The sequence below is a fragment of the Myotis nattereri genome (assembly GCF_964212035.1).
Source record: "Myotis nattereri genome assembly, chromosome: 12".
NCBI lineage: Eukaryota > Metazoa > Chordata > Mammalia > Chiroptera > Vespertilionidae > Myotis > Myotis nattereri.
The window spans coordinates 52,973,270-52,991,307 of NC_138087.1; the positions used below are offsets into that span (position 1 = coordinate 52,973,270).

Below are 18,038 nucleotides of genomic sequence, written 5' to 3' on the forward strand. Positions count from 1 at the left end.
CATTTGAATTTTTTTTCCCCTGGAGAGATGGGAGTAACCAGCATTAAGAGAAAGTAGAACAAGAAATAGTGAAAACAACTGCCAGGACACAGCCTTAGAATCAGGCTTGCTATCAAAACAAAAAAGCTCTGCTGTCAACTCTAAAAAGGTATCATGGTCAGTTCTTAAAAGGCTATATTTATCTAAATAAAAGTTATTTTAAAAGTTACTATTTTTTAATTGCAATAAAAAATGGTTTTAACAAAAAATATTTTAAAAGAAACTTTCAAACATAAAACTAGTCACCTCTGAAGAAAACTCTTTCCCAGCTGCTTTTTTAACGTAAAATCCTTTTTAAAAAATTCAAGTTTCTTGCCGAAACCAGTTTGGCTCAGTGGATAGAGCATTGGCCTACGGACTGAAAGGTCCCAGGTTCGATTCCGGTCAAGGGCATATGCCTGGGTTGCAGGCACATCCTCAGTATGAGATGTGCAGGAGGCAGCTGATCGATGTTTCTCTCTCATCGATGTTTCTAACTATCTCTCTCTCCCATCCTCTGTAAAAAAATCAATAAAATATATATTTTTTAAAAAATTCAAGTTTCTTAATTGTTGTTTCATTTTATGGTGTTTTTGACAATAATAAATTAAAAGGTATGGGAAAAGTTACTCTTTTGTGCCGTGAGTTAATAATAATATACCAATTTGGTTTATTAGTTTTGACAGAGATACCATGGTTATGACAACAGGGAAACTAGGTGAGGGGTTTATAGAAACTCTCTCTTCTATATCTGCAATTTTCTGATAAATCTAAAATTACTCAGAAACGGGTTGTTCCCCCCAAAAGTTACCCTTGTTAGCTAAAATTTATACTAACTCCCAAAGTAAATGCTTAAAAAGTGTTCAAATTACTGAATGATCCTCACAAGAATAATGAACAACTTTTCTTCTCTGCTTTAAGTACATATACACTGAGAAGCCAGATTATGATGACCACCTGACCTTTGTAGGCAAATTAGCTATAATTTCATGCTGAAGTTGCTAGGGGGCCAGCCCATTATAAATAAGGAAGCAGGTTGTTTACGACGACAGTAAAAGTGATTTTTTTCTGAAGATATGGGTAAACAACGCGATTTAACAGCCTTTGAATGTGGAATATCCTGTATAATAAAAGAGAAACATGTAAATTGACCATCCCTCCACTACACCCAACAGCCAATCAGGAGTATGCAAATTAAATCGACAAAGATGGTGGTTAATTTGCATACAGGGGTGCCAGGAGGAGAGCAGAGTGGGAGAGCTGGCGGCTTGAGGGAACGTGGCTCCCTTAGTAACTCCCCCAGGCCACCAGACAGAGAACAGAGCAGGAGAGCCAGAGGCTTGGGGGGACGTGGATCCCTCAGTAGCCGGCAGAGAGCAGAGTGGAGAGTCGGCAGAGAGTGGAGCGGATTGGGGAACTTGGCTCCCCAAGCCGCCAGACAGAGAGCAGAGAGGGAGAGCTGGGAGCTTGGAGGACTTGGCAGAGTGGGAGGCCGTGGTACGGAGACAGCAGGAAGGGAAAGCCAAGAGCACGGGAAGCACCAGGAATGCTGGGAATCGTAGTTCTGGTGGCAGACAGATCTCCTAGACACTAGAGCAAAGTGAGCAAGTTACTGTTGCAGTGGGGGATGGAGGGAAAGCAAAGGTGAGAGACGTAAGTAAAATCAGAGTGTCTGGGAAAAATTAAAGGAAAGATATCCTAAAATTTCCAGGAAATCTCCACCAATGAAGCAAAGAAAAAAATGCCTCCATTATTCTGTGAGCAACAAACCAAACTGGGTTGGGGGTCTCAGACAATTCATATGATTGCAAAGACAGACAGAAACTCCCGGATTGGAGAGGGCTCCCTTGAGGGCTCCCAAATTGGAGAGGTTGCAGGTCGGGCTGAGGGACCCACCCCCAGTGCATGAATCTTCGTGCACCAGGCCCCTAGTGTGTGTGTGTGTGTGTGTGTATGGCCAGATTAATATGACCACCTGACATTTGTAGGCAAATTAGCCATACACTGCATCTTAAGGGATATGAAGCCGAAGGCCTGTTCAAACACCTTTGCTGTCTGCAGTTACCAAGATGAAACGTCTCCAATTTGCACAGGAACACAAGGATTGGACAGTCAAGGATTGGAAAAAAGTCATGTGGTCTGATGAATCACGTTTCCAGTTGCATAATGCAGACGGCAGAGTGAGAATTTGGCAGAAACAGCATGAAAGCATGCACCCCACATGCATGAGTACAACCCTTCAAGCTGGTGGGGGCACTGTTATGGTTTGGGGCAAGTTTTCCTGGCATGATTTGGGCTCTTTAATTCGTGTGGAACAACGTATGAATAGCACAACATACCTAAGTATCGTTGTTGATCAAGTTCATCCTATCATGTTGATGGTGTATCCCAATGGAGATGGTGTCTTCCAACAAGACAATGCGCCATGCCACGGTGCTCATATTGTGCAGGAGTGGTTTCAAGAATGTGAGGGAGACTTTACCTTGCTTAGGTGGCCCCCACAATCACCAGATCTCAATCCAATTGAGCATTTGTGGGACGAAGTTAAAGAGCCATCAGGCAGCTGGTTCCACAACCATCAAATCTCACAGAATTGGACAGTGCTATTCAACAGGCATGGTGTTAGATTCCTCGCATCACCTTTCAACATCTCGTGGAGTCAATGCCAAGAAGAATCACCGCAGTATTGAAGGCAAAAGGTGGCCCAATGAAGTATTGATGGGGTGGTCATAATAATCAGGCCACTCAGTGTATATATATCCCACGTTCAAAGGCTGTTAAATCACGTTGTTTACCCATATCTTCAGAAAAAAATCACTTCTGTTGAGGTAAACAACCTGCTTCCCTATTTATAATGGTCTGGCCCTCTAGCAACTTCAGCACGAAATTATAGCTAATTTGCCTACAAACATCAGGTGGTCATCATAATCTGGCCACTCAGTGTATATTTCAAATAATCCCTAGTCCTTATATAAGATCCAGCTAGCTTTGGCCTGTTCCCTCCAATCTAATGGCCAATCCTTTCATTCCAACCTATGCCTGCCTGTTGTGACCTCATTTGAACCACTACAGTGCTACACCATTCCAACCAGAAAAATGTTTGTACAGAAACTCTGTGTCTTCTCACGTAGCCAATTTAACCTCAATGCTACCCAGTGTATATAGGGCCTTATATATACTCTCACTTTACCTACCTGCACATTAGACCAGTGGTCGTCAACCTTTTGGACCTCACGGACCACCAGTGGTCCCTTCCAAGCACACTAATACTCATTGCTTCAAACAATTAAATTTACTTAAATTACAAAATTTTCACATACCCCACAAGAAAATTACTGTGGCCCATAATGTAACCATCTAGTATCAAAACTATTTATTTGGCACATACATGTTTTTCTGATATAAAAAAAACCCCAGAATATAAACACATTACTTTGTAGGAAAACACATACACAATTTATTGTGAATATCTATTAGCATAATGTTTACTGGCTACCTAGAGAGGTCCTGCATTTTACTAATTTTTCATTACTATCTAAACAGTATAGAGATCAAATTTATACCTAATTTGTATATATAGCCATAATATATGAATGTATATGTCCAAAGGGAGATATACTATATACTATAAACACTATAAAGATCCAATTTATACCTTATTTGTATATACATCTATAATATAAGGATATATAGGGTGTCTCCCAAAAATGTATAAACACACTTTGAATAATTATAAAGGCAGTGTTTATTAAAATATATTTCATTTCAAAGTTGACACTATTTCACCCACACAAGTCATTCACTATTTACTACCATATATAAGGTAAATACCAATTACTAATTTATTCAGACTTAGTTTTTTAAGCTTAAGTACTATGACTCAAATGTGCTTTTTATTTCAATTCAATGACACCATCCGTTTTATTCTTGAAAGGGTACAGACCAAATAGAAGTAACTTCTGAAAACACAGCTGATGCACTTAACAGCTGTTTAACAAGTACAGTTTTGCAATACTAGCATAGAATATTAATGAAATATATTTTCAATTAGGCCTTTAAATATTTTTACCTTTGCCAATTACCCTAATCAAGAAAATTAGCTCTTTCCTCCTGCCGCCCAAGATACCAAAAGGAAAGAAGGCTAAAGAGAAGGTGTTTGCAGGTCTCTGCTGTCGTGGAGAAGCAGGCCAAGAAAGTGGTAAATCCCGTTTGAGAAAAGGCCCAAGAATTCTGGCATTGGAGAGGACATACAACCCAAAGGGACCTCACCCATTTTGTCAAATGCCCCTGCTACATTCAGTTGTAGTGGCAAAGGGCCATTCTTTATAAGCCTCTGAAAGTGCCTCCTGCCATTAACCAGTTCACCCACGCCTTGGGAGGGCCAAACAGCAACTCAACTGCTAAAGCTGACCCACAAGTACAGACCAGAGACAGAGCAAGAAGAGAGATTATTGGCCCGGGCTGAGAAAAAAGCTGTCAGGGAAAGGAGATTTCTCCACCAAGGAGCCACCTGTCCTTAGGGCAGGGGTAACACTGTCACCACCCTGGTGAGAACAAGAAGGCACAGCTGGTAGACGATTTCACACGATGATCCCATTGAGCTGACTGTCTACCTGCCTGCCCTGTGCCATAAGATGTGGGTTTCCTACTGCATTATCAAGGGGAAGGCCAAGCTAGGACGTCTAGTCCACAGGAAGACCTGCACCACCGTCACCTTCACCCAGAAGACAAACGTGCTCTGGCTAAGCTGGTGGGGGCTATCCAGACCAATTACAACAGATATGATGAGATCCGTGCCAATGGGGATGCAACATCCTGGGTCCAAAGTCAGTGGCTCGCATTGCTAAGCTGGAAAAGGCCAAGGCTAAAAAGCTGGCCACCAAGATGGGCTAAGTGTACATTGTTCAGTTTTCTGTACATAAAAGTAATAAAAATTATCCTTCAGCCAGGAAAACAAAAGAAAATTAAGCATCAGATAAAAAACAAACAGAAATTAGAGTATGATAAAAAATGTGCCAGGCTGAGCTCAAACAACTGAGAAGAGGTCTGTATAGCTTGTGAAATCAGAGGAATAAGCAGAATCAACTGGTAATTCGAAGTTAAACATTAGTGCACCCTCTCCTACAACAAACATCAGTGACATCAACACAACTGTCAAGTAGAAAAATTCTTGCCAAGAAAAGCAGCATTTACTAATCTCTTCCTCTGGATCTCTCTTCCATTCACTTGGCTTATAATGAGCTAAGCTACTTTCATAATAAAGTGTTGATAGCTTTTATAGTATGTTAGGACTTACAAGGCAATATAATTCTTAACAGCCATTTCGTAAGCTTCCCCGCCACAGGAGAACAAAGACCAGGAAGACTTGCTGGACAAGAAATGGAGGACACTAGGAATCAACCATATAAAGAACTAAAACTGCCAAGAAGCGCCCAATCATACATCCACAGTCCTGTTGACCCAACCCCACTGCCTAAACCAGCCATGGGCAAACTATGGCCCGCGGGCGGATCCAGCATTTTGAAATGAATAAAACAAACAAAAAAAAAGACCATACCCTTTTATGTAATGATGTTTACATTGAATTTATATTAGTTCACACAAACACTCCATCCATGCTTTTGTTCCGGCCCTCCGGTCTAAGAACCCATTGTGGCCCTCGAGTCAAAAAGTTTGCCTACCCCTGGGGCCCTAAACCCATCAACCAAGACCCCAGAACTCACTGACTACAAGAGCTTCCCACCAGTGACTACATATAAGGAAGAGTCTCCATCTCCTAGGGCAGTGATGGCGAACCTTTTGAGCTCGGTGTGTCAGCATTTTGAAAAACCCTAACTTAACTCTGGTGCCGTGTCACATATAGAAATTTTTTGATATTTGCAACCATAGTAAAACAAAGACTTCTATTTTTGATATTTATTTTATATATTTAAATGCCATTTAACAAAGAAAAATCAACCAAAAAAATGAGTGTCATAGGTTCGCCATCACTGTCCTAGGGGCTGCTATCATTGACCCAATACTCCTTAGCTCAGTGCTGTGTAGCCCCTCCCTTTGGATATCCCTATCCCTTTTCTTTAAATAAATTCAATTTTTCTTTATTCACCATCTGAGATTCCTATTTAGCCTGCCCACACACCATCAGCTTTAACCTCTCATAGTATACTCAAATGTTTTTTGTTGGACATCACCCAGAAAATTTGGAAAATATAATAGCTGGATTATATTTTTAAATTATCCTTATGCCCATCACCCAAAGATAAATATCATTAACATAGTCTACTAGTCTTTTTTTTTTTTTTCATTGTCACCTGAGGTTACATTTTACCAATTTGGGGGGGGGGGGGGGGGAGAAACATCAACATATGAAAGAAACATCGATCAGTTGCCTCCACTGGAAATTGAACCAGAAACAACTGGCAACCTTTCAGTGCACAGATGAGGCTCCAACCAACTGAGCCACACCAGCTAGGGTTACTAGTCTTTTTTTTCTTAAATGTCTAAACAGTTGTGCTACATTGTAAGTATTATTTTGCATCCTTTCTCAATTGATCAGAAACCTGGCATTTCCCAGAATAATTTCAAATATTACTAATTTCATAACCTATATGAAATATACATTAAGAGTAAAGGTTACCACTTCCTGATCATATCTTATGCAATTTCTAATTCCTTACAACCATTCTCTGCAAAGAATATAAGACACCATTTTAAATTTTTAACAACTAGTTTTTCTTTCCTGACATGATACTAGAGAAACACCACTTTAACTAAATGATAAAACTGATCACCAGTATATAGGACAAACCTATGTTCTGTTCATCATGATATGACACACTAAGAACAGTACTATCTTTACCAAAAATGTGTAACCCCTTCCTAATCATGAGGAAATTTCTCAAACAAACTGAACTTAGGAAACATTCTACAAAATAATTGGCCTATATTTTTCAAATATGCCAATGTCATGAAACAGAAAGTTTCACATTAAAGAAGACAAAGAGAATTAAAACCTAAATACAATGTAAGGACTTAATTAACTTAAGAGGACATTATTGGGACAACCAAGAAAATATAAATATGATCTATAGATTAAGTTGGCTAATGAAGTGATTTCCAGATTTTTAAAATTGTGCTGCTGTTATGCAAAAGATGGTTCTTGTATGTTTGTTTTTTAAATACTATACATACTCAAGTATTTACAGAAGCACCACATCTGCAACTTATTCTCAAGAGGTTTAGAGGAAAAGGAGCATGCAGTTTCTCCTTTGTAGGAGGGAGAAAAAGATAAATGTTAACATCTGGAGATCTAAAAAGATATTCAGGAATAATGTATACAACTCGAAATATTTTTCTAACTCTCAAAAGCATGATTTTAAAAATCTGAGGTTCATCTCTTACCCTTTGCAACAGCATGGATGGACCTGGAGATTATCATGCTAAGTGAAATAAGCCAGTCAGAGAAAGACAAATATCACATGATCTCATTATAGGTGGAATCTATTAAACAAAATAAACTAATGAAAAAAAAAATAGGTCCAGAGGCATGGGTGCATGGTACAGACTGACACATCTCAGAAGAAAGAGGTATGTGGGGTGGTGGGGGTGGGGGATAATAGGAAGAAATCAACCAAAGAACTTATATGAATACTAGAGGCCCAGTGCACAAAATTTGTGCACTGGGGCAGACGGGGTGTCCCTCAGTCCAGCCTGCACTCTCTCCAATCTGGGACCCCTTGAGGGATGTCCGACTGCCCATTTAGGCCCAATCCCACTGGGCAGTCGGACATCCCTCTCACAATCCAGGACTGCTGACTCCCAACTACTCGCCTGCCTTCCTGCCTGACTGCCCCTAACCACTTCTGCCTGCCAGCCTGATCACTCCCTAACCACTCCCCTGCCAGCCTGATCGATGCCTAACTGCTCCCCTGCTGGCCCAATTGCCCCTAACTGCCCTCCCCTGTAGGCCTGGTCCCCCCCAACTGCCCTCCCCTGCAGGCCTGGTCCCCCCGCAACTGCCCTCCCCTGCAGGCCTGGTTCCCCCCAACTGCCCTCCCCTGCTGGCCTGATCACCCACAACTGCCCTCCCCTGCCGGCCATCTTGTGTCCACATGGGGGTGGCCATCTTGTGTGTTGGAGTGATGGTCGATTTGCATATTACCTCTTTATTAGATAGGATATGCATAGTCCATGGTCAGAGGCAATAGTGTGGTGAAGGCCTGGGTGGGCTGAGGCCTGGGTGGAGGGGGACAAAGCGGGGGAAATGAGGGACATCTGTAATACTGCCAACAATAAAAAATAAGTTAAAAAAACAACTGAGGTTCAAAGAGGCTTAAGTGAATCAACTAACTAGTAAAGTGGCAGATCCAGGGCCCAAAAACTCAGGTTTATTCTGATTCATGAGAGCTCATAAATTTCTCTCTTACAACCGGCTAGATAGGTTACCTCAGAATTCCTCTATGGACATTTAGAATTGGGCAATAAACATCTTACAAAATAAAGCCTCCCGATTAAGGTTTTTTCCTTAGGATATTTTCCCAGCATGGGATTAATGGATAAATGAACATGCATAGTTTTATTAATATATAATACTATTTTGAGAAATTCTCACAATAGTTTTATTAAGAAAAATTAGTAATCTACGGGCCTAGAAATCCTTCCCTCAACTCAGTTGGCAGTTTTTCTTCTAATTAGAGAAAATGAGCCATCCCCAAAGGGCCTATGGAAAAACTTTTAGGGACAACCACTGGGAAGAAGGGAGTCCTCCCTCCTCTAGTCTGGAGAATCTGATTCTCTGGAAATCAGCCCAAGGACTTCACTTGAGTGGGAAACAGAGATAGCTTACATTCCCAACACATTTCATTTGACCCCCCCTGAAAAGACCAAGCATTTAATCCTTACTTATTTGATAAACAAAGAAATAAAATTTGCTTTAATTTATTTCTTTCATTATTAGCAGGGTTGCACCTATGATTTTTCATAACTTGTATTTCATCTTTGATAAGAGGCTATTCATGCCCTGGCTGCTGTGGTTCAGCTGGTTGGAGTGTCGTCCCATGCACTAAAGGGTCACAGGTTCAATTCCCAGTTAAGGGCACTTACCCATGTTGCAGGTTTGATCCCTGGTCAGGATACATATGAGACAATTAATCAATGTTTCTATCTCTCTTTCTTCTTCTCTCTCGTTCTCCCTCCCTCCCTCTCTAAAATCAACCGAGTCACCCAGCTAGGTCATACTATCTACTTTTTAAAAATGAGATTTAAAATCCTGAGGTTTCCTACAAAGAATATTAAAGCACATGTGCTCCCTTAATTTCCACAAGACTTCCACAAAAACTTACCTGAACTACTTGTTTCTGTAGTTGTGTTGCCTGTGTTGCTGAAATTTGTGTTTTTTCCCGAGCACCTCGGGAACGGTCACTGCTCACTGAAGTCATCATATACAGTATATACAAAATAACGTGCGTACAAAATAGAAAATCTGCAAGAAAGCAGGCATGGTGAGCAAAACTTGCAATCATAGTAAATGGCAAGGATAAAATACAAGGCAAGGAGTAAACATGATATAAGTCAAAGATTCTCTCAAATACAAATTCTCAAGAAAACAAGGATTTTAGATTTTCCTGGCAGCTCTTAAGCCACTTTTACTAATGCAATCTAAAGTCTAAGGTTTACAAGTACAGCAATTCTAAACAAAAAGCTCAAATACCATGAATTTTATCCAGCAATTATTTTACCACTATACTGCATATAGTTTTATCTGCTCTTCCCATTTGCAGTTGGTACATGAACACAGATAAAAACTGCATCCAGTCAAAATTTTACTTGGCAATAATCCAATGCAAAATGTGATATCCAGAAGCAAGACATACCTAATGCAAAAGCCTCTTATAAACAACAAATCTTGTATAAAACAAGGTGAAAAACTGCCATTCTCAGGAGCATTATCCCAATACATTGAGATTCTGCTTCCCAGCAACTATCGATGGCTTGGCTTGAATAAACTCACAAAAATCCTTAAAAACAACAACAACAAATCTTCAAAGGAGACAAAATAATTGTGCATCTATTTTTACTTTATTCAACAAATATTTACTGGAGACCTACTTAAGTATCAAGCATATAACTAAATATAATATGCCACCAAAACATGATTATAATAATGAAATACCACTTCACACCCATTAGGATGGTTAATAAAAAATAGTTCTGGCGAGGATGTAGAGAAGTTAGAAACCTTAAATACTGCTGTTAAGAATGTACAACATAGGCGGTAGCGTGGCCGAACGGTCTAAGGCGCTGGATTAAGAATGTACAACAGTGTAGTAACTATAGAAAACAACATGGCAGTTACTCAAAAAATTAAAAATAGAATTACTATATGGTCCAGTAATTCCACTTCCAGTAATACAAACAAGACAGAAAAAATTGAAAGCGGGGTCTTTTTTTTTTCATTATTGACAGTATTACAGATATCCCACATTTCCCCATCCTTTTCCCCCCTCCAACCAGCCCCTGCCCCACCCCAGGCCTTCACCACACTGTCAATTCCATGGGCTATGCATATATGCATATATGTTCTTTGGTTAATCTCTTCCTGTCCCCTCCACCCCCCTCCCCTCTGAGATCTGTCATTCTGTTCTATGCATCCATGTCTTGGACCTATTTTGTTCATTAGTTTATTTTGTTCTAGATTCTACATATAAGTGAGATGAAAGCAGGGTTTTAAAGAGATTATATGTACAGCCATGTTCATAGCATCATTATTCACAATAGCTAAAAGTGGAAGCCACATGAGTTTCTATGGATAGATGAATGGATAAGCACATGTGGGGTGTGTGTGTGTGTGTGTGTGTGTGTGTGTGTGTGTATACATATATATATATGTATACACACACACACATATACACACAATGAATTACTTATTATTCAAACTTATAAAGTATGAAAATTCTGACACATGTTACAACATGGATGAAGCTTTAGAACATTATGCTAAGTGAAATAAACCATTCAAAAAAGGACAAATACTGTGTGACTACTTATATGAGTTATCTGGAATAATCAAATTCATAGTTAAAGTTGAATGGTGGTTACCAGGGGCTGGGAGTAGGGGAAACGGACAATTATTGTTTAATAATTTCATTATTATATATACATTTTACAATTTTAAAAACATAGTGCAGCAGCAACAAACACCATAGTTTAATTTCCAACCTAGAATTCTACACTCAGCAAAGATACCAACCAATGTGATGAGAGAAAAAGTTCAGTTCACATATGCAATATCTCAAACTCAGGAAGCTCCTGGAACAAACTAAACAAAAACAAAAGAGCAAACCAAGCAGCAGCTGCTGGCAATTGACACCATGAATTAGCTACCAAAATCCATTTACAACATACCATTTTTTCTGTCCTCCTCTGGTAAAGAAGGCAAAAAGTTAAATACTCAATTTCTAAGCCTCCCTTGTAACTTGGGATAGCCATGGGCTACTTTTCTCAAAAACTATCTAAATACAGTACTCATCGCACCTTTATTCACAGTCCCCCAGAAGTGGAAATAAGAAAAATATCCTTCAAAGAGTGAATAATCTATAGCACAACCATACAACTGAGTATTATTCAGAAATAAAAAGAAGTCAACTAATGCCCAGTGGCATTGCTCAGTGGTTGAGCACTGACCTAGGAACCAGGAGGTCACAGTGAGATTCCAGTCAGGGCACATGCCCAGGTTGTGGGCTCCATCCCCAGTAGAGAGCATGCAGGAGGCAGCCGACCAATGATTCTCTCTCATCATTGATGTTTCTCTCTCCCTCTCCCTTCCTCTCTGAAATCAATAAAAATATATATATATTTTTAAAATAATGTATACTTGAAAAATTTTACCTTAAAAAAGAACAATATAACCTGATAAAATACTCAAACATGCAAAATCAAAATGGCAAGTTCAGGACCATTTTATCTTTTGGCATTGTAAAACAGATGTATAAAGGCAAATAATTCAGGTCGGCCACTGTTGCTCAGTGCTTAAGTGTCGACCTATGAACCAAAAGGTCACAGTTCGATTCCAGTCAGGGCACATGCCCAGGTTGCGGGCTTGATCCCCAGTAGGGGGCATGCAGGAGGCAGCCGATCAATGATTCTCTCATCATTGATGTTTCTATTTCTCTCCCTCACCATTCCTCTCTGAAGTCAATAAACACATGTTAAAAAAAAAAAAAAAAAAAGCTGGCTAAATTTGCCTAACCTAGAGCCCCAAATTTTAAAAAATAAAAATAAAATAAAACCAAATTATTCAAATAGGAGATCACCCCAACAAGCCCTTAGGTTTCTATTAACGTCCATTTAAAAATATTCCAGCCCTAAACGGTTTGGCTCAATGGATAGAGCGTCAGTCTGAAGACTGAAGTGTCCCAGGTTCAATTCCGGTCAAGGGCATGTACCTTGGTTGCGGGCACATCCCCAGTAGGGGGTGTGCAGGAGACAGCTAATTGATGTTTCTCTCTCATTGATGTTTCTAACTCTCTCTCCCTTCCTCTCTGTAAAAAACCAATAAAATATATTTTAAAAAAAATATTCCAAAACAGGTCAGAGATTTCTAGGATTATATGTATTTCCAATTACTTTTTATATATTAACTTTCCTTTAAATTCTATAGCACTTACATGGAATTCATATTTTAGTTGATTTACTCTCTACTTTTTCTATATTTAACTTGTGTTCCTAACCTTAATAATAATAAGTTAAGACCCGAACTCATTTTATTTTTTGTTCTCGTCACTACTCAGTAGCTGCTAATATAAGAGATATTTGGTAAGTGTGTTTAAATGACACGCTCTAGAAGCTGGTAACTTTTAGAAATTAAGAATGACACCTCCCCACCACCAAAAAAAAGAAAAGCAACTAGCGGGGGGGGGGGGGGGCAATATAAAGAAAAAAGCAAAAGAAGAAAAAAAGAATAAAAAAAAGGAAGAAACACAAGGGGGGGGAAAGTACAAAACAAAAAGAATGATCTAAGAAAGACCAAATCATAGCAGAGCCAATAATTTCAAAGAACAATAAATGGAATTCTGTTTTCCAGAACAATCAGTTATGGAGACCTCAAAGCTAGCATTCAAATGTGAAACAGTATTTCCCTATTTACAAATCATAATACATTCCAGGTTAATGAAATGATATACTAGAATTTTTAGATAAGCTTTTTGACCTGAGGATCTTAAATTAAAGGAGCCTAACCATAATTCAGCATTTCAATTTCAACATCACAAGAAAAACTATGTCCCTGAAACCTATTTTAGCTAGAAAAGGTTTGCCAAGTTTTTTCTGCATTAGCTGTCTTAATATTACTTACCTGTCTTTCAATAGGTCCTCTATTAAATGGAATGCTAGATAAAGGCAACAGGTATATTATTGCACTGCCTTTTATATACACAACTAGAGGCCCAGTGCACAAAAATTTGTGCACTGGGGGGGGGGGGGGTCTCTCAGCCCGGCCTGTGCCCTCTCACAGTCTGGGACCCCTCAGGGGATGACCACCTGCTGGCTTAGGCACGTTCTCCGGGGGATTGGGCCTAAACTGGCAATCAGACATCCCTCTGGCAGCCTGGCAGCCCTAGGGGGATGTCCACTTGCCAGCGGGGAGCAGACCTAAGCTGCAGTCGGACATCCTTAGCGCTGCTGAGGAGGCAGGAGAGGCTTCCACCACCAGTGCTGTACTGGCAGCCATCAGCCTGGCTTGTGGCTGAACAGAGCTCCTCCCATGTGAGAGTGCCCTGACCACCAGGGGGCAGGCAGCTCCTGCATTGAGCGTCTGCCCACTGGTGGTCAGTGTGTGTCATAGTGACCAGTCATTCCCAGTCCTTCTGCTATTAGGGTCAGTTTGCATATTACCCTTTTACTATATAGGATAGAGGCCTGGTGCACAGGTGGGGGCTGGCTGGTTTGCCCTGAAGGGTGTCCTGGATCAGGGTGGGGGTCCTGCTTGGGTACCTGGCCAGCCTGGATGAGGGGATGATGGCTGTTTGCAGCTGGTCGCACCCCCTTCAGAGTGGGGGTCCCCACTGGGGTGCCTGGCCAGTCTGGGTGAGGGGTTGAGGGCCGTTTTCAGACTGGCGGGTGACTGAAGCTCCCAACCTCTCCTTTTTTTCTTTTTTATTCTGGGATTTATTTACCTTCTATGGCTGTCACTGGAGCTGAGAGCCAGCTTTAGCACTGAGGCTCGGCTCCAGCTCTGAGACCTCGGCTTCTGAAAGCAGGTCTCTGGGATTTATTTACCTTCTATAATTGAACACTGTTGCAACTCCAGCTTGGCCGGCTGGCTGAAAGCACGGGGATTGTTTAGCTTCTATATTTGCAACATTGTTTCTTAGTATGCAGCTCAGAGGCCGGCAGCGGCGGCGGGGGTGGGGGGGGGGGGGGTGGGGGGGGGGAACGTTGGCTTCCTCCATCACTGGAGCAAGCAAGCCTCCTGTTCGCTTCAGCTGCCTAGCTGCTGGCCGCCATCTTGGTTGGCAGTTAATTTGGATATCTCACTGATTAGCCAATAGGAAGGGTAGCAAAGTTACGGTTAATTACCATGTTTCTCTATTATTAGATAGGATAATAGCAAATAACCAATTAACCAGAATTATCTCACATACCCAACGTGGTTTAAATTTTTTTACTATATTTGAATCTGTTTTGGGTTTAACAATTTTGAGATTTTGTTGTTTTGAGTTCTTTATTTTGGTTGTATTAAATGGAAGTTCATTGTTTTGCCATTATTTTTAGAACTTTCTCTGAGTTTAGTGCTCTCAATTATGAATAAACACACATAAATGAACACATTTTTTTAAACTGTGAAGCATTATACAAATGTAAAAACACAGTATTTCTGAAGTAAAGAAATACTTTATTATTTCTAAACTCACCTTGAACACTAATGTTCTATAATTCTATCCCAAGTATCTAAAGTTAAACATCCAATAAAAATCTGCCTGGGTAAGTGGTGTTCCTAGGATAAAACCTTTTAAAAAATCATTTTTAGCCACGCAGTCTGGCTCAGTGGTTGAGCATGGACCTATGAATCAGGGGGTCACAGTTCAATTCCCAGTCAGGGCACATGCCCGGGTTGTGGGCTCAATCCCCAGAAGGAGGTAGCCGATCAATGATTCTCTCTCATCACTTATGTTTCTATCTCTCTCCCTTTCCCTTCCTCTCTGAAATCAATAAAAACATATAAAGAATTTTTAATATCATTTTTAGTTTATAGTCATGTAACCCATAACAATGTTTTAGTCAACAATGGACTACATATACAACCATGGGCCCCCACTGGGGCAGGCTGGCCAGACCCCACTTGTGCGCAAATCCGTGCACAGGACCTCTAGTAAGATTGTAATGGAACTGGAAATTTTTTATCACCTAGTGACATCAAAGCTGTCGTGACATCACAGTGCAACATATTTGTGGTGGTGCACTCTTTCTACTTATTAAAAAAAGTTTGCTAAGTAAAATAAAGTCAGACAGAGAAAGACAAGTACTATGTGATTTCATTTATATGTAGGTTCTTTTTTTTTCTTTTTTTTTAAAATATATTTTATTGATTTTGTACAGAGAGGAAGGTAGAGGGATAGAGAGTTAGAAACATCGATGAGAGAGAAACATCGGTCAGCTGCCTCCTGCACATCTCCTACTGGAGATGTGCCCGCAACCCACGTACATGCCCTTGACTGGAATCGAACCCGGGACCTTTCAGTCCGCAGGCCGACGCTCTATCCACTGAGCCAAACCGGTTTCGGCTATATGTAGGTTCTTAAAAAAGAAAATAAACGAACAAACAAAACAGACTTATCGATACAGAGAAAAAACTGATGGCTGCCAGAGGAAAGAGAGAAAAGGGAGGAAGAATTAAAAAATACAAATTGGTAGTTACAAAAGAGACACAGTAATATAAAGTACAGCACAGGGAATATAGTCAATAATATTGTAATAACTATGTATGGTTCCAGGTGGGTACCAATGTGGGGGAATCATGTCGTAAATTATATAAATGTACCATTACACTGTACACCTGAAATTATACAAAATAATATTTATATTATTCAATTAATTATTCAATTCAATATGTCAACTATAATTGAAAATTTTTCAAGTTTGCTATCAAACACTAGCAGCAGCATCATGCATCTCATGTCTCTTGTTTGCATCATCCTCTCTTGTGCTTGGTTTAATCTCATGTTGCTTTATAAATTTAGTGTAGCCTACAGTACAGTATTTATAAAGTCTACAGTAGTGCACAGTAATGTCCTAAGCCTTCACATTCACTCACCATTCACCCACTGACTCACCAAGAGCAACTTCCAGTCCTGCAAGCTTCATGACTGGTAAGTGCCTTATACAGCTGTAACATTTTTTAAATCTTCTACTCAATACTCTGACTGTACCTCTGATGTGTTTAGATACGCAAATACTTAACAATGTGTTACAACTGCCTATAGTAGTCAATACAGTATCATGTTGTACAGGCTTGCAGCCTAGGCTATACTATCTAGGTTTGTGTAAGTGCATTCTATGATGTTAGCTCAATGATGAAATTGCCTAAAACATTTCTCAGATGGCATATGACTGTACTTACAGATTTCCAAACAGTGTTTTTTTTTTTTTAAATTGAATTCTATGACCCTTTTCTCATTTATCTTTTAAATTGTTTATTACTGCCGAAACCAGTTTGGCTCAGTGGATAGAGCGTCGGGTTGCGGACTGAAAGGTCCCAGGTTCGATTCCGGTCAAGGGCATATACCTGGGTTGCGGGCACAACCCCAGTGGGAGATGTGCAGGAGGCAGCTGATCGATGTTTCTCTCTCATCGATGTTTCTAACTCTCTATCTCTCTCCCTTCCTCTCTGTAAAAAATCAATAAAATATATTTTTAAAAAGAATTGTTTATTACTTGGTGCCCATTTATGAAAATAAACTAAACACATTAAATGTAACAAAATGAGAATTTCTTCTTACAGGAGTGCCATCTGGTGATGAAAATCTGCATGTACAAAAATAAACTTAAGCTAAGTTGAATGGATGCCAAGATTTCATGTTTTTTTAAAATTTAACTTACTGGGGTGACATTGGTTAATAAAATTATATACTTCAAGTATACAATTCTATGATACATCATCTGTATATTGCATTGTGTGCCCAACCCCAAAGTAAAATAAGAATTTTCTGATTTACAAAAAACTTTTAGTCTGAGTAGCCTTGCTATTCCAACCAAATATTTTTCTATAATGTGCCAGAATCCTCACTTGGCAATCAGAAAAACCGTAAACTCTTTTTTGTTTCAAGCTACTAAAATTTTGCTAATTCGCTGCCTCAATATAAATATTAAGAATTTGTATTTCCAGTCTAATCATCAATCCACATTTGATAATGAATAGGTCATTAGACTGTAAGTAATGGCCCCTGTTCCATGGCTGAACCAGGATAATTGCCTTGTGAAATAATGAAAAGTACATTGCATAGTTTAAATGTAATTATTATTTTGGAGAATAATCATTTTTCTCTTTTAATTAAGGTTTATTGTTCAGGGCTATACATTCATAAATTGTTACTACAAAAGGCCATTGGCATGAATATTGAGAGTGCAATCCTTAAAAAAAAATAAAAAACAAACCTTAAATAATGATGACCCCAGAATATACTTCTAAAGGATGCTTGCTAAACAAATTCAGGCCAGCTTATTTTCTGTCAACATGGTTCTCCACACTAACACTGAAATGTCAGAATAGCTTGATTCCTGTTCATAAAAAAGACTTAATGCTTAAGATATTTAGCAAAAAAACTTCCAGAGATAAAACTGCGAGTTTACAGTGCAAGCATGGGGCGGGGGGGAGGCTGGCAGTGGGGGGGTACTTCAAATTTTCATATATTAATCCTATTTTATTTTTTTCAATATATTTTTATTGATTTTTTTCAGAGAGGAAGGGAGAGATAGAAATACCGATGAATCATTGATTGGCTGCCTCCTGCATGCCCCCTACTGGT

At 39.6% G+C, this 18,038-nt stretch overlaps 1 protein-coding gene and 1 pseudogene across 3 annotated transcripts in view; one reads left to right on the forward strand and one right to left on the reverse strand.

Moving 5' to 3' along the window:
- UBAP2 (ubiquitin associated protein 2) overlaps positions 1 to 18,038 on the reverse strand; it is a 101,759-nt gene that overhangs the window by 64,321 nt on the left and 19,400 nt on the right. For both annotated transcript variants that reach the window (XM_081103651.1, XM_081103650.1), the window contains exon 2: positions 9,360 to 9,499. In XM_081103651.1, coding sequence (XP_080959777.1) covers positions 9,360 to 9,458 — 99 coding nt within the window. In that variant the 5' untranslated portion in view covers positions 9,459 to 9,499. The remainder of the gene's footprint in view (positions 1 to 9,359; positions 9,500 to 18,038) is intronic.
- LOC308528402 (large ribosomal subunit protein eL8-like) lies at positions 2,039 to 4,911 on the forward strand (annotated as a pseudogene). Its single transcript has 2 exons — positions 2,039 to 2,050; positions 4,111 to 4,911. The product of its transcript is annotated as a large ribosomal subunit protein eL8-like (transcript).